General features: G+C 20.3%; 1 protein-coding gene across 1 annotated transcript; it reads right to left on the minus strand.

Moving 5' to 3' along the window:
• Positions 1 to 10,506: 10,506 nt before the first annotated feature.
• On the minus strand, positions 10,507 to 12,595 carry HO133_003310 (uncharacterized protein; the record flags this gene model as incomplete). Its single annotated transcript, XM_037294233.1, has 3 exons — positions 10,507 to 10,629; positions 10,695 to 11,721; positions 11,778 to 12,595. The coding sequence occupies 3 exons, from the start codon at positions 12,593 to 12,595 to the stop codon at positions 10,507 to 10,509; spliced, it is 1,968 nt and encodes a 655-aa protein (XP_037149614.1).
• Positions 12,596 to 25,755: the final 13,160 nt, after the last annotated feature.

Here is a 25,755-nt window from a genome sequence, read left to right on the forward strand (position 1 = left end):
AAAATCTATAATTAAGAGTTATTCGCTATTATAGCGTTTATAAAATAATAATATTACTATCTAGAAGATAATACGTTTTATATTAAAATTCTAATAAATTATAATAATCTTAAAAACTTTATAAAGTAAAAGAAATTAAATTTTAAATAAACTCGTTAAGCGCTAAAGTTAGCTACTTATAACTTTAAGATTTTTTATTAAATAAATAAATTAAACTCTATTAATCTATTATCGCGACGCTTTAATTATAAAAAAACTTCGTTATTAAATATTAAATTATTATTAATACTATAGAATAAACTCGTATTTTAAACTAATAACGAGTAATTATAAAGAGATAAAAAGATTATAGCGGCGATAGCGCCCGCGTTTTATATTATCGACGTTTAAATAATTATTTTAAAAGAAAGTCTAAGATTATATAAGAGATTATTTATAATATACTTTAAAGATTAATAAAAATATTAATTTAAGATTTATAAATTTATAATAATTAGATAAACTCTTTTTAAATTAATATTAATAAACTAATAATTAAGCGTCGTATATATAGTTAAATATAAATCTTAAATTTTAAGAAACTATTAAGATATAATAGTCGTCTTTATATCTTTAAAGATAAGATCTTAAAAAAAAAGCTTATTAGTAAATATTATAATAATTCGTTATTTAAATACTTTAGCGCTATAAAAATATATAAATTATTTATTTATAAATATTATTAAGATAAGAGCTTAAAGTAAGTTATTAATTATATTAAGATATATAACGTTTATTAGCGAATTAAGACTTCGCGATATCGCTTCTATAGCGAATTAAATTCGCTTTCTATCGCTATTAAGCTATAAAAAGAAATTTCTATAAACTTTATTATCGACTTATTAGCGAGTAAGTATAAGAATATTATTTATAATACTATTTTAGTTATAGTAAATCGATTTATAAAGATAATAAAATATATTTCTATATCTATTACGATCGATATCGCTTAATTAATAAAAGTATTTTATTTTAAAATAGTATATCGCTATAATATATTAAATAATATTATTAGTAATAAAGACTCTATATTTACTAGTAGCTTCTAATCTATTATTTACTTTTATTTTAAAATTAAATAATATTTAAGTATTATTTTTTATTTATAAATTAATAAATAGACTAAGCGTTAAAATTAAGTATTAAAATACTTTTTATATATATTCGCTAATAATAAGTAAAATATTTAAACGAAATAACTATTAATAATAGAGTTCGCTTATATAAATAGTTAATATTTCTTTATTAAAACGATATTATTCTTTCTAATATATAAATATTATTCTAAAATTTATTAGAAGATTAAAAATAACTTTATTAAGAGAAAAGTATTTACTATAAATAATAGAGTAAAGAAATTATAAATATTAAGAGATAAGATAATAGAGCGTTTTTATAACGCTATTATAACTTAATTTAAGTATTATAATAAAATATATTAATCTTAAAGCTATAAGATAAACGATTTAGTAATATTAATAATTAAGAATTTAAAGTAAAAACGCTTAAGTAAGAAGTTATCTTATAAATTTATAAGATTATTTTAGATTATAGATAAAATAGAAGCGTAGACGTATCGCCTACTTTTATTCTTAATATATAAAATTTATAATATCTTTTATATATTATTATTTAAGTCTTATTATAATCGCGATTATAATAATATAGCGAATATCTTTATATAGACTCTTAAGCTTATTAATAACGATAAACTTTAAAAGATTAAAGAAATTATTAATAAGATTAAATATAAGAAAAATATCTAATATAAAGTTAAATAGATTAATTAGAGTAAAGAGTATAATTAATAATTATTAGATAATAAACTTATTAATATTAATAAGCTAATTTAAGTTTATAAATAGACGAGTAATAAATAGAAGTATTAAATAATAAATAAGAATAAGTCTCTTATTATTAAAGTGCTTATTTAATTATATAAGTTAATAATAAATAAGCGAACGCGATAAAATAAAATATTAATATTAATTAAATTAGATATATTTCTAGATAATACTTATATTACGCGCGTATTTCTCTATATTTATTACTATTAAAATATAAATTAATTAAATAATTATATTATTTAATTATCTATTAAACTTTACTATAAAAAGATTATATTATATTAAGATATATACTATTAATATAGATATATTTTTATCTAAAGTAATTATTAAAAAATTATCTAAGAATCTTACGCTAGCGCTACTACTAAAAAAAGATTACTATTTAAATATTCTTTATTATTTTAATATTAGATATTAAATTAAATTTATTAATCTATTACTCTAATAAGAAGTTAATTAAAATATAGTTTTCGAGTTAATACTCTTTAATATTTGTTATATATTAATAAAGACTCTTAAGCTTCTTCTTTAATAACTTATTTATTTTCTTTAATTTTACTACGCGCTTATTTATCGCTATAAACTAGTTTTAAAAATCTATAATTATAATAAAAGCGATTAAAGTTATTATTATTATATATCTCTATAACTTATATTACTAAGTAATCTCCTTATCGAGCTTAGCTTATTAATAAGATATTTATTAAAATTATTTAACGCGATAATAACGCTATATTAATTTTTTTATTTATATTTAAAGATATAAAGGAATTTTAATATAGCGATTAATATCGCGTCTTTTAATCTTATAATTATTATAAAAGAAAGACTTATCTTAAATATATAAATCGTTATCTCGATAAAAGTAAATTCTATATAATAAATTAGATATTAGAACTTATTAGTAATTATATATACGAAGCGATAATAATAATAATAGTTAAGAGTTAATAGTCGCGCCTATAACGCGACTATATACTTACTATTAAAATTATTATTATTATTAAAAAAGAGTTAAAATTATTAATTTATATACTAACGCGATTAATAATAATAAGATATTTATAATAAAGAGAGATAGATTATTAATATAACGAGATATACTATATTTATATTAGTATTAATATTAATATTATAATATTAGAATAAGCACTTATAAAAGAGACGTTAGAAATTATAAAGAATAAAAATAAATAATTTAAAGAAGATTTTTATATTCTCTATTATAGCGCTAATACTAGCGAATAATACTTAATAATATAAGTATTAGCGACGCGGTAATATTTCGCTATTATCTATAAAGCCGCGTCGTCTAACTATTATTATTATTCTACTATTATTATTAATTAATAATTAAAAGTATTATCGCGAACGCGTCGCTCTATTAATTACTTTCTTCGAATACTTATAATAAAGATTATTATTACGTTACTTCGATATTAATATTATATACTATAAAAATAACGTTATTTATAAAATAACTCTTCTATCTTCTTTTATTTATTAGAGTTTTAAGATTTTATTATAAATTTATAAATTAAATATTTATTCGCTATAGAGGTTATTAACTAGCGCTATAAAAACGTTAATATTAAATATATCGATTTACTATAAATTACTATTAATTAATATTATAGAAGCGATATTATTCTCGAAAGTAATATTAATATTATTATATAATATATTAATAGCGCGTCTACGGCGCGTAATAATTAATTCTATCGCGTCGTTAAAACGATATTATAATAAATTAACTCTTTTTCCTTATTTCTCTATTAGAGTTTAAAGGTTTTTTAATAAATATTCTATTTATTTAGACGTCTAGAGATTAGAGTCTAGAAGAGAAAATAATTATTAGATTTAATACTATTATAAATCTTAATACTACTTATACTAAGACTTCGATATCGTATATATTATATTAGAGTTTCTTTTAGAGTTTAATTTTAATAATATATCTTATATATCTAGAGACTTAACGAATATAGATTTACTTTATATATCTCGAAGTTTTAGTATTTCTTAGAGATTAATTCTACTATTAAATATATTACTAAATCTTATAATAACTCTACGTCTTTTATAGTCTATGTCTACTAGCTAATCGTTAGTAAACTACGCTCTTATATTATATTAATTTCTTTTATACTAATTAAATAGATTAATATAAAATTATAAAGAGTAAATCTATTATATTATTACTACTAATAATTATCTTTATAATATTCTTTATAATATTCTTTATATTTATCTATTATAGATTCTTCTCTTATTTAATTAAATATAAGAGTATTAAGAGTAAATATATTTATATTAATAAAATTAATAAAATTAGTAAAATAATAGAAGAAGAATAATTATATAAATAGATAAAAGGATTATTATTTAATCTTAAACGCGTTTAATATAATTATTATATTTTTAGAAATTTCTTTTTAACGATATTTAAAATCTAATATATATTAAGAGATTTTAAAATAAAGTAATAAAGAATAAATAAAAAAGAAAAATATATTTTAAAAGATAGTATCGCTAGATTAAACGATATTATCGCTAATTTAAAAGAAGTATATAAGAGAGAATATATTCGTTTAAGCTTTTTTTAAGAATTTTTTAATATATTTATAAATAGTAGTAGATAGCTATTAAGCTCGCTTACGATCTTAATTATTAATAATAATAAATTTATTAAGAGATAATCTAAGAGTATTAATAGAGGCTTTAAAAGGCGAATAAAAGAAATATATATATCTAAAATATTAAATAATCTTTAGATAAGAGATATTAAAAATAATTATATTTATATTAATAGAATTAATAGAATTAATAAAATAATAGAAAAAGAATAATTATATAAATAGATAAAAGAATTATTATTTAATCTTAAACGTATTTAATATAATTATTATAATTATTATATTTAAATATCTATTTAATCTATTAATAGTAGATTAAACTTTATAATTTTTATAACGTTAAAAAGTATAAAGCGAGCTTTATAATTTAAGAAATTATAAAGTAATTATATATATCGTAAGCTAAGTACTTTAAAGTATAAAACTTCTATATATAAATTTTTAATAAGAAAAGCGTAAGAGGGCTATCGAGCTAACTTAGTCGATCTAATTAAAAAGCGTATAAGATTTAAATTTATAATTAGCTATATATACAAATTTAAGATTTTCAAGCTTAACTCTATTTTATTCTTTTATATATATTAATTATATAATCTTTTAATAATATTAAATATAATATATTATTATCTAGAATTTAATTATTAAAGAGTAATCGATTAAAGATAAATACTATAACTATTAATAAAAAATATATATTTAAATAAGCTTATATAATAATAACGAGCTATTTAATTATAATAAAAAATTTATATATTTATTTAATAATCTCGAAAGATCTATTATTCTCTTAATTAATATTAAAAGATTATATAATAATAATTAAAAAATTAAAGAAAATCGCGACTTTCGAATAACGAGATAATTATTATAATAAGTCTATATAAATTAATAATTAATATAGCGATTTAAGAATTTTTTACTTAGACTCTAAAAAAGAGATATATCGTAATAAGCTTATAATATAATTAATTCTTAAAGCGAGATATGAGTATAGAACTAGCTATAGATAATATCTCGACTAGTTATAAGTTTAAATTACTAAGATTAAGTCTAAGTAGAAAATTCTAAAATCGCTATATTAATCGTTATTTTATATGAAATTCTTATTAAAATTAATCGAAATAGAAAATAAATTATTTCTTTTATATATAACTTTTTATTAAGAATTCTAATAAAAAAATAATCTTTTATAAAATAACTATTTAAATATCGTAGAATTAGATTTTTTTTCGATTTTTAATAAAATAGCTTAATTAATAATTTTTAGAAGATTTAAATTAGAGTTTTAAAAATTATACTTTTAATCTCTCTCTTATTTTTTAACGTATATTAATAAAATTTTAAAAATAATATTAAAATACTCGTTATATTTATAAGTCTATTTAAGAATATTATTATAGAATTCTTCGAGCTAGATTTTATATATTTATATTTATTATATTTTTACTTTAAATTTATTTATTAGTATATATAATAGAATAAGATAGAGTTAAGTTTAAAAACTTTAAATTTATATATATAACTAATAATAACTTTAGAGTTACTACGCTCTTTAATTAGATTAATTAAATTATCGCGAGTAAATAGATTAATATTCGTAATTATTAAAAAAATAGATATACGTTATTAATATATAGAATATCTTTTTTATTTTCTATTAAGATTTTAAGATTTTTTTTTAAATTATAGAACGAAGTATAAGCTTTTAGATAAAAAAAGAATTTTTAAATTAAGTCTTATAATTATTAAAGCGTAAGAAATTTAAATATCGCTTATTAAAGTTTACTCGATAGTCGAATAATCTTAATTAGATATATATTATTTAATTTTAAAATAACTTTTTAAGATTTTTTTTTAAATATAGAACAAAATATAAGTATTTAGATAAAAAAAGAATTTCTAAATTTAGTCTTATAAATATTTAAAAGTAAAGAATTTAAATATCGCTTATTAAAAACTTATTTACTTTATTAAGAATACTCTTTTATATAAGCTTAGATAGTCGAATAATAATAATTTTAATAAATTTTAGAACTATTTCGCTTCGTCCTCGATTTAAATCTATTAATCTCTCTCGCTAAAAAAATTATAAAATCGTAGAATTCGTAAAAATCGTAAAATTAATTAAATTTTTATAAATTATAAAAATAATAATAATAGTAACTAAAATAAAAAGACTATAATAGATATTAAAATTAACTTCTTATTAATTAAACGAGTAAAGGCCTTTAAATTAAATTTATAATCATTTTTTTTAATTAGAGCTATCGAGTAAATTTAATAAGTAAACTTTTAATAGACGATATTTAAATTTATTACCTTTAAATATCTATAAGACTAAATTTAGAAATTCTTTTTTATCTAAAAGCTTATATTTCGTTCTATAATTTAAAAAACAAATCTCAAAATTTCAATAGAACTTATAAAAGTTATTCTAAAATCGAATAATATATATTTAATTAGAGCTATTCGACTATCGAGCGAACTTTAATAAGCGATATTTGAATTCCTTACACTTTAATAATTATAAGACTAAATTTAGAAATTCTTTTTTTATCTAAAAGCTTATATTTTATTCTATAATTTAAAAAAAAAATCTTAAAATTTTAATAGAAAAAAAAGTTATTTTAAAATTAAATAATATATATCTATTCTTTAATTAGAGCTATTTAACTATCGAGCGAACTTTAATAAGCGATATTTTTTTAATAGTTATAGACGCTAATTTATTTACTCGCGATAACTTAATCGATTTAATTAAAGAGCGTAGCGAATTTAAATTTATAATTAATTATATATATAAATTTAAATTTTTTAAACTTAACTATATCTTATTTTTTTATATATATTAATTTAAATTAAATTAAAAATAATTAATTTTCTAGAAATCTATTATTAATATAACTTCTCTTTTTTCTATTAAAATTTTACTATTATTTTATTTAAATTATAGAATATAATCTACGCTTTCTAATAGTTTTAAAATTTATAAAATTTAATCTTTTTATAATTTTAAATAAATCTTAAATTAAAATAATTTTACTCTTCGAAGTTCGAGAATCGAATTTAATCTCGAAATTAGATTTAAAAATAAATTACTTTCTATAAATTTAATTTATAAGCTTAAACTTATTTAAATTATTATCTTAATTAGTTTATTAATTAATTTATAATTTAAATTAATATTTAATAATTTATAGATATAAGTAAAGATATATAAAGTTTTATTAATATTATTTTTTAATTCATTTATTTTTTTAAATATTTTAAGATTTTTTAAAAAAAAATTAAAAAGCTTAATAACTTTAAAGACTTCGAACTTTAAATTTAGAAAATTTAATATATTATTATTATATATATTAAGAATATACTAATAAATTTTTATAAAAAGTAATAGTTCGATTATCGAGTAATAATATATCGAAGTTATAGATTATTAAGTCTTTAAAATAGTTTCGAAGTAGCTTCGAGGTAACTCGCTTCGGGGTAAAGCTACTCCGAAACTTACTAATGCTAATATATTCGATAATCGCCTAACTGTAATAAATTCAATTTTTTCTATCATAATATACTATAACACTTTATTATTCTATTATAATATATTAAAAAAGCGCTATATCTACTCTTTAGACTCCACTATAGTCTCTCTACTATAAAATTATTTTATATAATTTCCTTTATAATATAGAAAGACGTTATATATAGTATAGTCACTTCTAATCTTAAGAGAACTTCTTCTATTCTTACTTATTTCTCTATTAAAACCTCTATTCTTAATATCTACACGATACTATATATACGTTCTATTATCTTTTATATCTTATTAATTATAATTATCTCGTAGTAACTTAGAGAGAATAATAATTATAAGCGAAGATAAAATCTTTTAACTCGATACTTCATCCTTTATTAAATCTACTATTACTTATTCTAGAAAACTCTAATACTTCTAACGCTTTTTTTCTATAAATTTATAGAGTTTAAAAGTATTAAAAAGACTTTTATTAAGATATTAAGTAAATAAAGATATCTAGATCTAATTATAAACTCGCTAAAAAGTATATATAATTATTAATATATTAAATCAATTAATCTCCCTTATATATAAATTATAATAGAAGAATATTCTTAAAATATCGAAATTCTTTTACTAAATATTATTCTCATTCTTTTTAAAAGTAGATAAGATAATATAATTATTAATACTTATTCTATTAAGACGCTTTCTCTTTTTAATAATAGTATTATTAATCTCTCTAATATCGTAGATAGTAATAAGAATTAAAATAAGATTATTATTCTATTAAGCTACTATAAGAATATTATTCTAAATTACTATAGTAAGAACTCTATATAAAATATCCTTAGCAAAAATCTATTTTATCTTTATAAGTAATTTTAAAAGATCTATTTAATTTAGCTTTATAGTTCTATATATAATAATTCTTAAAGCCTTCAACTTTCTAGTAAGCTTTAATTTAATAAAATAATTATTTATAAAGAGAATAGAGTTAAGAAATAGTATATTAATAATTAATTTAAATACTATAATTAATATTTCTCCGAGATCTTTAACTTTTAATCTACTCTTAAGATCTTATATAGACGAATATTATATATAATTATAAAGATAACTCTTATTATTAATTATGAAAAGCTTATATTTCTTCTTAATTAACTTATCTAAAGCTATAATAGAATAATAAATATATCTCATCTTCTTAATTATACATTTATTAATTATATAATAAAAACTTAATATATATAATTTCTTTTAATTACTTCGTATCTTATCGATAAATAAAAGAAGCTTTCTATATTATATAGACTTCTTATATCTATCTTTTTTAATAGTAAAATTATTCTCTATATCGAGATTTAAGTAATATATATATCTATAAAGAAGAATATAGCGATTTCGAGCTATTTATTTAATAATAATCGAAGTTATTAAAGTAATATTATTATTTTTTTAATAATTATAAATAATAAAAAAGTAATAGATTCTTATATAGATAGTAATAGCGATAAAGATTTTTAGCTTCGAGATCTTAAGAGATTTTTAAATAGAACTAAGAATACTCTATTAAGAGGTATATAAATTAATATTATTATAAAGTATTTCTTATATAGTAATAATCTATATAAGAGAAAATACTAAATATAAAATAACTTTTAGATCTTTCGAAAGATAATTAATAGTTTTATAATATAGAATTTTTATTAATTAATACTCTAGTAGTTTAGGTATGTTTTTAAGAAGCTTATCACGTTTTTCAAGCTTATTCTTTCTTATTTTACCCTGAGCTTCTCTTTTCTAACGCTTTAAGGCCTAAGCTATTTTAATCTTATCAGGAGTAGGTAGAGTAGTAATTTTAGTTATAGTGGATGTGGTATGGTGGAGTTATTAAGAAGAATAGGAAAGAGACGCGTTATTGATATGCGGAGAATTCTCGATTAATTTGTTACCTCGGCCTGGGCGGTTATCGGATACCCAGGGGTAAATTTCTCATATCAGCCAAACCACCAAAAAAACGAGGCTTGGCAGGGTTTCCTACTCAGACCCACTGCGTGGGGCCTTTTCTGAGACTAGAAAAGATTGGCATGCATGCCACTTACGTTGTTTAGAAAACGGCCATAGATGGCAGGCAAGATCTTGCAATCCATTTGTCTAGAAAAAGAAGCTGATCTTGTCAACGTGCCAATAATGTTTCCAAGCAGCGCGCCTGGGATACCTGTGGGCTAGAAACATGCACAATCGAATTCGAGGTGTAGAGAGGCATATGTGGACGCGGACGTAGCATAAGTGGGCTTAGAGTAGCCACTATCTCAGCAGGGTTCGATTTTCCAGTGCGTTATGCTATCATACACAAGAAGGTCGAGCTACATAATGCAAGGGAACACCTTGCCTTTGGGCCTCCTCACTAAGTTGAGTACAGCTTACTTCAAATAACGTCACTTGTAAGCCTTCGTCTTCGCCTTCAACTTGCTTTTTCGTCTCCATTTACTGCCTGCACGCATTTTTCCAAGAGCCCTTTTTCTCCGAGATGAAGGATAGCTTCCATAATATTGCGGTCTTCTTGCTCTTTTTCCTGCTCTACAAGCTACACAAGCACATTGTCAGCACACGTGTTATGGCCAAGACGTTAAGTTGGACCTGGCGACTCACTCGCTGATAGAGTCCGACTCTCTCCTTTCTTCCTTCATTTCTTCTTACCTCCTGGCTCCCCGCCTTATGGCTTGCCCTTTCTGGCAATCCGTGCAAATACTTACAGCGGCTGCCTCGTTTGCAGAGACCTTTATGGAGGAACTCTCGGCATATCTGCTTCGGCTTTGCACGCTTTGGAGGCGCAACTCTCTCGGGCCCGTTTCGCTTTGTGGAAGTCTCGTCAGGAGCTCCGTCGTCACTAGCATCGTCGGAAGATGAACCGCTGGAAGATGTAATATCTTCAGAGACTGTCGAGGAAGAGTCGCAGCTCGAGTCGGACGAGGAGACACTTGAATCTTGGATCGACCGGTCCATCGCAGGGAAGGAGTGTCCGTCGCCTTCTTGTCCGTTTGAAGGATTCGCTTGATCAGGGGCACTATCTGCGTTGAGAGCTTTGGGCGGAGGATCTCGTTCTTCATCCGCTAATGCCGGCTGCGAGGTCGGTGTCAAAGGATCAGGCACTATGCTTGCGGTTTCTTGAAGCTCTGTCTTTACTAGGTCGGCGTCCTCAATCTTTGCGCTGCAAGATCCACCGCTATCTGATCGCTTTCTCTTCTTGCTTTCATTGCCGAGGGCTGACATATCCGTTCTACCCATTTCCCTACTAAATTCTACCTGATCTTTGGATGTCTTGGCCTCTGCTTTGGCAATGCGTCTCTCTTCCTTCTCGAGCTGTTTTCGAAGCTTTTCCACTTTGCGCTTGGATTTCGCCGCCGCATCTTTGGACGTGGTTTCACTCTTCTTTCGCTGCTTCTCTCCTTCCGTCGTCTGCTTCCGTCTTTCATTGACTTCCGTTCTGTGCTTTCCTTGAGCTTCTCTACGAACTTGATTGGTTGCTCTCTGTTGCTCTTCGCGCTGCCGCTTACCCTCTGCAATTTCTTCAGCGCGCGCTTTAGTTGGAAATTTCTTCTTGCGTTCTTCTATCCAGGCTGTGATATCTGACGAAGATTGTAGGGTGGAAGTACGACCTTTAAAGTCGAATTGTAAGCTAAGGAGACGTCAGTGAGCTATGGCTGGTAGATTGCTGCCAATTAATATGCTTACAGCTGAGGGCCTTGACCAGTGCTCGCAGCCACGGCGGCAAGTCTGGCCTCTTCGTCTGCGTCGTCTTCCTCCTCTTCACTGGACTCATGTTCCTCTGTTTTAGGAGTCAGACCTAGCTGATTGTGTTTTCGCTTCTTCTTCCTGGGTTTCCTAGTAGCTTCATGAAGTGCTGGTGGTTTTATAGGGAGAGGAAGTGGACCCCCAAAGCTGGGCACTGCGGGTGCAACTTGAATTCGGTGATTCTGGTTTCGCGGTCTGTGGAAAACTTCTCCATGTCCACGTTTCTGGCCTCGGCCACGATATCCTGGGAAAGGATTTGGAGATTCGTGACGGCCAGAAGGGAAGCTCATGGGAGAGCTGTGTCGATAAGGTGAATCGTGGCCGTTCGATAATCCATGCTGATGTGCGTTGGTTCCGTTCGCAGTCGGCTGGGCATGTTGCTGAGTCTGATGACCAATTGGCTTTGCATCAAAGCCCATGCGTATCGGTGGACCCATCAGTAGAGGCTGACCAGCGTGGGCGTTTGTTTGGAACGAAGTGTGGTTTTGAGGTGCAGGCAATGGGGCTTGAATAGTGGGGAGTGAGGAACTGTAGCCATGCGAAGAATACTGCTGTTGCCCATTGCAATTTTGGGTAGAGCCATTTCTATTTGCAGTATATGCTACTTGAGGTGGTCGGGCATCCAATGGAAAGGCCGGGATTTGCTGCCCATAGCCTTGACGCAAAACAGTGGGATATTGAGGGAGCTGTACCGGCGGATAGCTGGGCAGGGGACACCCACTTGTTCTGTAATCATTTGTATGAACATTGTAACCCATATCGGGCGGTAAGTGGTGCCTGCTGACGACATCCAAAGAGGAATTGCCGTAGAATGAAGTCGATTGCGAGGAGCCAAAGTGTCCACGTCTTTGATTACCTCGATTAGAACCACGGCCATGTCCTCGATCACTATGATCTCCTCTGTTTCCTCTGCCTATATAGCCATTGAGGCCCACGAATGGTTGGGAGACCTCAGGGTAGCTTTGAGGAGCCTTGGGCGGCGCTGGGGGAGGCGGAGGGAAGGTGAATTGGTGACCGCTCATCTTCGTGTGGTAATCCAACTCTCAATAGAGAATGAGGTTACATGGAGTTTTATCCTGTGCTTCAAAAACATCCTATCACTCAACCTCTGAAGTCTCCACGTTGGAATCAAAAAGATCGCTGTTGGCATGCATCGGGTAATGACCGGCAGTGCTTGTCCTTACCGTGTTCCATGGGGCGCGGGGCTACCCAGTAGTGGAAAGCTTGCCAAGTCACATGATATTGCTGCAGGCTTAAATATAGCCTATTTTAATTTTTTAATCTTTTATCTAATAATAGTAATTAAGGTATTATTATCAGTACGAGTAAAGGCATATGAATAAAATTCATAATCATTTTTTTTAATTAGGGCTGTCGAGTAAATTTGATAAGCGATCTTTGATAAGCGATATTTAAGTGCCTTGCCTTTTAATAATTATAAGACCAAATTTCAAATATTTAAAAGCATTTAAAAGCGCAATCTACGCTCTATAATTTAAAAAAAAAATCTTAAAATTTTAATAGAAAATAGTAAAGTTTTTAAATAATTAAAAGTAGAAGTAGAATAGAAGATTTTAATAGTTATAAACGCTAATTTATTAATATATTAATATATATAAAAGAATAAGATAGAGCTAAACTAGAAAATCTTAAATTTATATATATAGTTAATTATAAATTCGAGTTCGCTACGCTTTTTAATTAGATACTATAAATAAATAAATTAATATTTATAACTATTAAAATATCTTTTTCTACTTTTAACCTTTTAATAACTTTATTATTTTCTATTAAAATTTAATAATTTTTTTTTCAAATTATAGACCGTACTTTGCGCTTTTTAAAAATAAAAAAATCTTAAAATTTAATCTTATATTTCTTTAAGGGCAGGATATTTAATTATCGCGTATTAAAGTTCGCTTATTATATTTACTCGACAGCAGCTCTTAATACCTTATTAAAAAAATTGATATACGTTATTTAAATTTAAAGTAATATTTTTATTTTCTATTAAAATCTTTTAATTTTTCTTTTAAATTATAGAACGTAATTCGCATATTTTAAAAAGTTAAAAGTTAAAAGATTTTATCTTATAATTATTTAATAGCAAAAATTTCAAATATCGCTTATTAAAGTTCGCTTATTAAATTTACTTTATAGTTCTAATAAATTTTTTTTTTATAGATTTAAACTCGTTTATTTATAATAATTTAGTCGATTTAATTAAAAAGCGTAGTAATCTTAAATTTATAGTTAGTTATATATATAAATTTAAGATTTCTAAACTTAACTCTATCTTATTAATATATATAATAAAATAAAATAGAATTAAGCTTAAAAATCTTAAATTTATATATATAATTAATTATAAACTCGTTAGATTTACGCTTTTTAATTAGATCGACTAAGTTAATATAAATAAATAAATTAGCGTTCGTAATTATTAAAAAATAATAGATATATATTATTAATATATAGAATAACTTTTTTATTTTCTATTAAATTTTCAAGTTTTTTTTTTAAACTATAGAACGAAATCTAGGCTTTTAGATAAAAAAAGAATTTCTAAATTTAGTCTTATAGTTATTAAAGCGTAAGAAATTCAAATATCGCTTATTAAAGTTCGCTCGATAGTCGAATAGCTGTAATAAAAAAAAATAGATGTATATTATTAATATATAGAATAACTTTTTTATTTTCTATTATATTTTTTTTTTTTTTTAATTATAGAACGAAATGTGAGCTTTTAAATAAAAAAAGAATTTTTAAATTTAGTTCTATAATTATTAAAGCGTAAGAAATTCAAATATCGCTTACTAAAGATCGCTTATCAAATTTACTCGATAGTTCTAATTAAAAAAAAAATGAATTTAATTTATAGATCTTTACTCGTTCTTTTATATATATTAATATATAAAAGAATAAGTTAGAGAACTAATATATAAAAGAATAAGATAGAGCTAAGCTAGAAAATCTTAAATTTATATATATAATTAATTATAAATTCGTTAGATCTACGTTTTTTAATTAGATACCGCGGGTAAATAAATTAACGTTCGCAATTATTAAAAAATCTCTTATTCTACTTTTAATCCTTTAATAACTTTACTATTTTCTATTAAAAATTAAAAATCTCTTTTTTTAATTATAGCCCGCGTCTTACGCTTTTTAATAATGAAAAAAATTTAAAATTTAATTCTATAAATATCTAAAAGTAAAGAATTTAAGTATCGCTTATTAAATTTACTCGACCGCCGACAGCTCTAATTATAAAATAAGTGTACATTATTTGATTTTAGAATAACTTTTTCGTTTTCTATTAAAACTTTAAGTTTTTTTTTTAAATTATAGTACGTAATTTAGACTTTTAAGTAAAAAAATAAGTAATAGATTTAGTCTTATAAATATTTTAAGATAAAGAGTTTAAATATTACTTATTAAAAACTTATCTACTCTATTAAGAATACTCTTTAATATAAACTTAGATAGTCGAGTAATAATAACTTTAATAAAATTCGAAGCTATTTCGCTTAGTTCTAGATTTAAATATATAAATCTCTCTAGCTAAAAAATCGTAAAGTTATAAAAATCGTAAAATCGTAGAAATCGTAAAATCGTAGAAATCGTAGAAATCGTAAAAATTAATAAAATTAATAAGATTTCTATAAATTATAAAAATAATATTAATAATAGTTAAAATAAAAAATCTATAATAGATATTAAAACTAACTTCTTATTAATTAAATTTAAATTAATTTAGAGTTAATTAACTCTCTTAAAATCTATTATTAATATAACTTCTCTCTTTTCTATTAAAGTTTTACTATTATTTTTTTAACTTATAGAACTTATTCTACGCTTTCTAAAAATTTAAAACTTATAAAATTTAATCTTATAATTCTAAGTAAATCTTAAATTAAAGTATTTTAACTCTTCGAGAATTAAATTTAATCTCGATATTAGAAAAAAAAATTAACTACTTTTTATAAATTTAATTTATAAGTTTAAACTTATAAACTTATAATATAATAGAATATTACTTTAGAAATAATATATTTTTTAATTAATAACTAGCTATATAACTAGTTTAATTTTAAATAAATAAGTTTAAATCTATTAAAAAAATTTATATATTAAAATTTAAAAAAAATTATTTATTAAGTTTATAATATACGTAATTATATACTTATTATATTTAAAAGACTTCTATATATTATTTATACTTATTTAATATTTACTAGATTATTACTTATTAATATACTCTTAAATAAGTTTTTAAAGTTTTTTTTAAATAATTTAAGATTATAATATATATACGTAGTCGTAGAATATATCTATATATACTTTTACGTATTATAATATATGAAGATATATTAAAACGAGTAAAGATTTATAATTTTTTTTTTTTTTTTTAAATTAGAGCTATCGAGTAAATTTAATAAGCGATCTTTAATTTAATAGAAAATAGTAAAGTTATTAAATAATTAAAAGTAGAGTAAGAGATTTTAATAGTTACGAATACTAATTTATTTATTTACGATAACTTAGTTAATCTAATTAAAGAGCGTAATAACTCTAAATTTATAATTAATTATATATATAAATTTAAGATTTTTAAACTTAATTCTATCTTATTCTTATATATATATTAATATACTTTTAATATATTAAAGCGATAATATAATTAATATATATAATAGAATAAGATAAAGCTAATTTAGAAAATTTTAAATTTATATATATAATTAATTATTAATTTAAAATTATTATACTCTTTAATTAAATCGACTAAGTTAGCTCGCTAGTACTTTTAAAAACTCTTATTAAAGAAATATATATATGTTATTTATAAATAAAATAACTTTTTTATTTTTCTATTAAATTATCGAGTTTTTTTTTTAAATTATAAAGTATAATTTACGTTATTTAATAATTTAAGAATTTTAAGATTTAATCTTATAATTATTAAAACGTAAAAATTTAAATCATCGCTTATTAAAGTTCGCTCTATAGCTTTAATTAAAAAATAGATATATATTATTCAATTTTAAAATAATCTTTTTATTTTCTATTTTCTATTTTTATTTTTTTCTTTAAATTATAGAATATAATTTATAAATTTTAAATAAAAAAAAAATTATTAAATTTAATCTTATAATTATTAAAGAATAAGAATCTTAAATATTACTTATTAAAGTTTACTCGATAGCTATTAAAAGTAATAATCTAATTAATATAATATAACTTAATTATATTAATAAACAATCTACTTTTTAAAATAATTAATTTCTTATTAAGGTCTTAGTCTTACTTAGCGAAAGATCTTACTTAACGAAAGCTCTTACTTCTTCTAATAAGATATCGCTAAATAAAAAATAAAAGTAACGTTCTCGTTAATAAGTAAAGTAAAAAAAAAAGCTAAAGTAAATAAGAAAGAAGATTTCGAGAAATTAAATTTCTTATAAGAAAACTTTTATAATTAGATATTCGTAATTCGCTTACTTCTATATAATATTACTTCTTTTAAAATATAAGATAGTAAGGTCTCTTTTAATAAAACTGCGTAATAGCTATATAATTACGAGGTCTAGATACGTAGTTAATAGAATAGATAGATTAGTTATTAAATAAACTAATAATTAAAAAAAGAGAAAGAGAAAAGAGAACTTATAAGTATTTAAGACTTTATTAAGTATATTAGATATTTATCTTAATTATATAGTTTATAATCTAATAAGTAATATAAGCGAGTTTATTAATTCGCTTTAAGTACTTTTATTCTTATAACTATATCTTCTTTTAGAAGATTTAATCTCTAAATCTTATTATTATTATATCTTATAATTAAATATTTATAAATTTATAAATTTCTTATATATTATCTATTACTAGTTTAAATATAATTTAAACTAATATATACTATAATAGCGTATTTAGATTTCTTACTCTAAGGTCTCTTTAAATATATTAATATATTTATATATTAAATCGCGATAGTATCGCTATATATATTATTATCTTAATTAATAGAATATAAATATATTACTATCTTATTACGATATACTATTATCGCTATTATTATATATTATTATAATTATAAAAGTCGCGCTAATAAGTATAAAAGCCTTATTTTTAATTTAACTTTTATTTTTCTTAGTAATAATATTAATATTAATATTATTATAAGTAAATATCTAATTCTTCTTTATATCTATTATCTTATCTTTATTTATTTCTATTATAATATCGCGATAGCGAGTTATATATTATTATAATAATATAATATATATATTAATTAAAATAATAGTTAAATAAGATTAAAGTTATTTAGATTAACTTTATATATAATAAGTATCTTAAAGAATACTTTGCGATACTTTTTAGATAGTATAAAGAGTATATTAATATATTAATAGTAATATTAAATCTTCGCTCTTATAGTTCTATAGATTATTAAATACTTATAATTATTATTATTTTTATACCCCTCGCTATAGCTAATAGATATTTATATTTATTTTAAAGATATACTTAGCTAAAAAAGCTTAATAGCTTTCTTTATCGTTATTTCTATTTTTATTTATAAATAAAAGAGATATTAGATAATTAAGAGATTACGCTAATATATATTAATTCTCTTTTATTATTATTATATATATACTCTTATATATAACTCTTATATAATTTATATTATACTTTCTATTAGCTCGCGCTAGCGTAAATATAAATAATACTTTTATAAAGATTATATATATATTATAAATTTAATTCTCTATTATTAGAGAGATATTCTCGCTATAACTTATATTAGCGAAAATATTTATATTATTCTTTAAGTATAAAATGATATAAATTTTAATTAATATATATTAGAGTATATAGTTAATATATATAGTAGTTTATTATATCGAGAAACTTCGATATAATATCGCTATCTTCGCCGCTTCTTCTATTACTTCTTTTACTATCTCTTATATTAAATCTTTTTATTATCTAATAAATCTTCTAAATAAAAAGTTATTTTCTAATATAAGAGAATAGATAAATTAATACTAGATAGTAATAGTTATATATATAATCTTAGTAATTACTTTTCTTACTATACGTTATATCTTAATATTTTAAAATCGATCTATAGACTTTTTAGTTATATTCGCTAAATCTTTTAATTATAATTTTATTTATCTATCTAAATTCTCTACTATTATTACTTTTTTAATTTTTCTTACTTTTTAATTTCTCTTAATAATTATATCTTTAACTTTATCTTAAATACTAATTTATATAATTTCTTTACTTACTCGAAGTCTTTAATTATACTTTTAATATTTTCGAAATACTCTATTAATTTCTATAAAGCTTTATAAGATAAAAAGTCTTTTTAATTAATAAAATACTTAGTCTCGCCTTTATAAACTCTTTTATCTAATATCTTATTAATCTTCTATTCTTCTTCTTTATTAATTAAAACTATTTATAACTTTAAATTATTATTATATAAATACTATAACTTTAATAACGATATATAAAATATAAAATAATTTTTTTTATATTTAGCTAAGAGATCTAGTTTATAAGTCTATATATTTATTTTCTCTAATATTTTAAAAGATCTAAGCTATTTATAATCTAATTTCTTCTTTAATTATAAAATATATATATTTAAATTTCGTAATAGTATTTTATTCTCTTTTTTAAAGATTATAATCTTATAATTACTATTATAATACTTTACTTATTACTTTAATATTCGCTTTTATAATTCTTTTAAATATAATCTTATCTCTTATAATTAATTTACTCGCTTTATAATAAGCGATATTTTTCTCTTTAAGATTCTATTCTTAAAAGTATTTTCTAGATCTACTATATATTCTATTAATAACTCTTATAAGATTTTATTAATACTTATATATATACTATTATTATATATAAATACTATTATTAATAAAATCTTAGATTAATTATCTTACTTATAATTATAATATATTTATAAATAATATTTTAATATTTAATTTTATCTTTTAATTTAATTATTAATCTAAAGATAGAATATAATATTAAGTTTACACTTTATATCTAGATATTAATATAATATTATTTAGAACTTACTTATAAATAGAAAATCTTAATCTAAAATTAAGTTATATATTATATCGCGTAATAATATAAACTCTTATTATAAGATATTAATAAGATTATTAGTTTTTAGATTTTTTATAATTATTATATACGTTATATATTTAATTAACTTATCTATTAAAATTAAGATAATATTATAAGTTTTATTAATATATAAATTTCTTATAAATAGTAGATTTATAATAAAATCTAATATTATAGTATAAAATAGATTTATACTATCTAAAGGAATTAACGCTAACTCGCTATATAACTTATAATAATAAATTTATATCTTTTAATAATCGAGATAAGTGCGAATATACTCTACTATATCGCTTATTATATTTATTTAATAATACTTAAATCTAATACTCTTCTTAATATACTTATAAATAAAATATCTAATATTAGAATTATTATAATTTATATAAAGAATCTCTTTCTTTATAATTAAATCGTTAGAAATATAGATTATAAAGCTATAACGTAGTAATTTATTCTTATTAACTCTCTATTTTAAAAGCTTATTCTATTTAATAGCGTATTTTTAATATTACTTCTTATTTATAATAAAAATATTCTTATATTATAATTTAAGTAGTTATATTATTATTAATTTTTATAACTTTAAATAAAATCTCTTTAACTTTAAAATCTAGTAAATTAAAAGTTAAAATAATATCGTAATATTTAGAATACGTATTTATTTATTAAATACTCTCTTATCTAAGTTAATAACTTAAATATTTATAATAATAATATTATTTAATTACTTTATTAATATTATAAATTTAATTATAATAAATATATTATTATACTTCTATAGATTAGATTAATATTTTTAATTACGAAGTTTATTTCGTAAGATAGAAAGAAAATTATTATTATTATTTTTATTATTATTCGATTTAATAATATTAAATCTTTTTAATAATATATTTATAGAATTAAGTTTTTTCTTATAATATTTAATTATAAAGTTAAATATAGCTAATTTTTTAGTCTAGCGAATTTACTTTATATTTAACTCTTTTATTATTATAAAATAATATAAATTATTATAATCTAAGATTATATAAATAAAATACTTATTATTTTATAAATAATATCTTTAATTCTTAAAGTTTAATATAATTATATAAAGCTTTTTATTATATATATTCTAATAAGACTTAACGTCTTTAAATTTATAGCTAGAAAAAATAATAAGATATTATTATTTATTCTCGCTTAATTAATTAAATATATTATTTATATCTATATTAGAAGTATCGATCTTTATAATAAGCGATATTTTTTAATTATAATATTTTAGTATAAATACGATAATAAATACTCGCTTAAATATCTTAAAAGTCTTATATACTTCTTTATCAAATACGAAAAATAATTTAATCTTATCTTTCTTTACTTTTTAAATTAAATTCGTTAAAGATATAGCTATTTATAAAAAGTTTTATATAAATTATTAATAAAAGTCTACGAATTTTAAAAAGATTAAGATATCTTTAGTAAATTCTAATTTTAATTATTTAATAATAGTCTTAATATATAATAGCTTTATTTAAATATCGCATTAATTTATTAAGAATTTTAGAAAAATAATTTTATTATAATTAAAAGTATATTTCGATAATTTTATATAGAGTTAATACTTTAATAATATATATAATACTTTATATATATACTCTTAATATAACTCTTTTATTTTAAAATAGATTAATATATTATTTAAGTATATTATATAGAAGATATTAATATATAATTTAAATACTTTATTTATATAAGCTTAGAAGATTATAAAGATATTTATAAGATTAAAAAATATTATTTAATACTTAAATTAATTATAGCGAGTTCGAAAGGCGATTTTTTACTTATCTCTCTTTTATACTTATATTCTATAATATATATTATAAATATTCATCTTAGTTAAATACTTTATATATATAAATCTTTTTAATATTTTTAAAAGTAGTAATAATAGATAATTATTTTTAATAATTATTTTATTAAGTTCTCGATAATTAATATAAAGTTATAGCGAGTTATCTAATTTTTTAATAAATAGTATTAACGAGCTAATCTAATTAATTAAAAGTTATATCTACTTTCTCTTAAATATAATATTTAAATAATCTTTAATCGCTATAAGTTTATTATATAATATATTATAAATTAAATTATTTCTAGATAGCTTTCTAAATAATAAGTTAATAGAATATTTAATTTAATTATATATATTAAAATTATTAAATAACTCTTTTAAGAAGACTTTTAATAAATTCTTAAATTATTTAGATATATTAGAATTATCTAACTATATAATATTATATTATATAACTTTATTATAATTATTCTTACTACTTTTTAATAAAATCTAATATAAAAATATAATAAATATTTATTTTAAATTATATATAATTACTATATTAGCTAATAACGTAAATTACTTTATATCTATTATTACGATATCTATTTACTTTTTATTACTTATAAAAAAATCGCGATAAGTCTAAAATTACTCGCGCTAATAAATATTTAAATTAATATTATAAATTTAAGAAAAATTAAAAATAAGATTATATTCTTATATATCTATAATATACGCCTTTAAGATTTACTTTTACTTTCTTTTTTAACTATTTATAAAATTAAAAACTAGATTATACTTTTTATATAAGAGTATTTAATAATTATTAATAATATATACTATTATTAGCGCGTATTTAAATTTAAAAATTTATATCTCTTTAATAAAAGATTATAATATAAAGATTTTCTCGCGATTAATATTTACTAGAATAATTACTTTACACTTTCTATTTAATATAATAATTTCATTTTTTAATAATAGAGAGCGAGATTATTATTTAATTAATAGCGTATTTAATACTATAATAATAAGTATTAGACTTTATCTTTTTTCTTATTTAATCTATAATTATATACTTTATTATTTATAACGTAATTTAAATATTTAAAAGAATTCTTATAATATTTTAATTATTTATAATTATAGTATTATATTTTAATAAGAGATATCTTAGACTTAATATAAGAGTCGCTATCTTCGAATTTAATTCGTATAAGCTTTTAACTTTATAGCGTCGAAGAAAATAAACTCTTTTTTTAATCTTATTAATTCTTTATATACTATTTCTTAGACTTTATATATTATTAATTATTACTTTTTTAATTACTTATTTTATTATTAAAGCGAGTCTTATTTAAAGTAAAAAGCTCTTTTATTTTTTATAATCTTTACTCTATATTTTAATATTATTATAATAATATAATATAGATAGTAAATTAAATAGTCTTCTTTATAGCTTCTAGAGAAATTTTCTCTATTACTTTATTTTATAAGACTTTTATATATTTTAGATTAATTATATAGCGATCTCGCTATAATTAGAGTATAATAAAATAATTATTAAAGCTAATTATTAATTATATATCTTTTATAATCGTTTTAGCTAATTAGCGTTCTACGTTATAAGACTTAATAACTAAATTATAAACTTAATTTAAATATTATTCTTTATATTTCTTTTAAATAAATTTCTTAATATCGCGTAATATCGTATTTCTAATATTTCTTTAGATCTACTTCTTAATATTTATTAATAAAATAAAAAATTAGCGAGTTTTTTCTTTATTTATATAGAAATCGATATAAGACGTTAAGGCGATAAAATTATTATAATTTTAAAGAAATATAACTATTAAGCTATAGTTATTAAGATATTATATATTAGATATCTAAATAACGCTTATCTTCTTATAGCTCGAATTATAATAATAATTATCGCTATACTTATAGCGATATTCTTATATATTCTATATTTTAATTAACTTAAATTTTTCGATAACTAATTACTTCTTAATATTAAACTTTAAAAATTAATAATATTAGATTTAAATTAAGTCTATAAAATAAGAGTTTTTATCTATAAATAAAAAGTTATTAGATATAACGCTTTAGTAATTATTATTTCTATTAATAATATTATTAGAATTCTTATTAATATTAGAATTAGTATTATAATCGCTTAATTATATAATAGATATATTTTAATAAAAGTCGCTTATTAAATTAAAAACGTCGTTAATTAATTATAATAAAACGTTTCTACTCTATAAATTAATAGAATTAACTCGCAAGTTACTTATTATAGCTAAATTAAATAACTTTATATAAATAAAGTTATTAGAATTATAAAATAATAAGATCTCTTTTAATAGAACTGCGTAGTAGTTATATAATTATGAGATTTAGATATATAATTAATAGAATAAATAGATTAATTATTAGATAAACTAATAATTAAAGAAAGAGAAAAGAAAAAGAAAATTTATAAGTATTTAAGACTTTATTAAGTATATTAAATACTCGCTCTAGCTATATAGCTTATAATCTAATAAGCGATATAAGCGAGTCTATTAATTCGCTTCGAGTACTTTTACTCTTATATAAAATTACTTTTAATTTTCTAATTAAAACTTTCACTCTTATTAATCTCTATTTTAATCGAAAATTCGACGTTTCTAAATAAGATCTTAAAGCTTCTTTTAGAGATTAAAGAATTAATATTTTTTAAATAAAATCTCGAAGCTTCTTTTAATAATAGACGAGAACTTAAAAAAAATAGTTTTTCTTATCGCGAAGATTCGATATTCTTAAGTAAAATTTTAAAGCTTCTTTTAGAGAACTTAAAGAAATAGTATTTTATCGCGATTCGACGTTTCTAAATAAGATTTTAAAGCTTCTTCTAAAAGTTAAGATATTATTATTTCTTATAATATAAAATATGATACTTTCTCGATACTTTAAAAAGATTCTAAAGCTTCTTTTAGAAGTCGAGTTATTATTTCTTATAGCGTAGAATATAATACTTTCTTAATTCTATAAACGTCGATATACTTACTCTTATTATCTCGAATTAATTTCTAAATATTATTAAGATTCTTTATATTTATTTACTTATTATATTATAACTTATAATATTTTTATTTAATAAGATATTTTATAGTAAAATCACTTTTTTTAATAACGATACGCTTATTTAATAATTAATCGAGTTCTTAGAATTTAAAAATCTCGATATCGTCTTTAATAAAAATAGAAGATAGTTTATTAGAGCGAGATTATAATTAAGTATATAAATTAATTTAAAAATTTAAGTATATCTTTAATTATATTACGATAAAAATTAAATATATTTTTTAATTATTAAAGATATTTAATCGATAGATAAAACGTCTAACTCGTTTAAGAATCTTAAAAAAATCGATAAATTATAATTTTCTTTCTTTCGATAAGCTAAGTAATTAAAATATTATAATTATAATATAATTATAAAAATATATAATTATTTATATAAAAGAACTAAGATTAATATTATTAATTATAATAAAACTTTAAATTTATTTAAATAAAGACGATAGTATTTAATATTTTTAAATAAGCGATATTCTTTAATATTAATTATTTCTTATAAATATCGAGATCTAATAGCTAATTTAATAAGAAATTATGGAAAACTTTATTCAAAAATTTATTTAATAAAGTAGAGATAGCGTTATTATAGCTTATTTAAATAATTAAAATTAAAATTAATTAAATTATAATATTATTAAGCGTAGATATCTAAAAGCGAATAGCGATCTTAGTAATCTAATTAATATATTTACTAAATCTATTAATTTATAAACGAGTAAAGGTCTATAAATTAAATTCATAATTATTTAATTTAATTAGTGCTGTCGAGTAAGTTTAGTAGACGATTTT

This window comes from Letharia lupina (genome assembly GCF_014066315.1).
Source record: "Letharia lupina isolate WasteWater1 chromosome Unknown contig_17, whole genome shotgun sequence".
Lineage (NCBI taxonomy): Eukaryota > Fungi > Ascomycota > Lecanoromycetes > Lecanorales > Parmeliaceae > Letharia > Letharia lupina.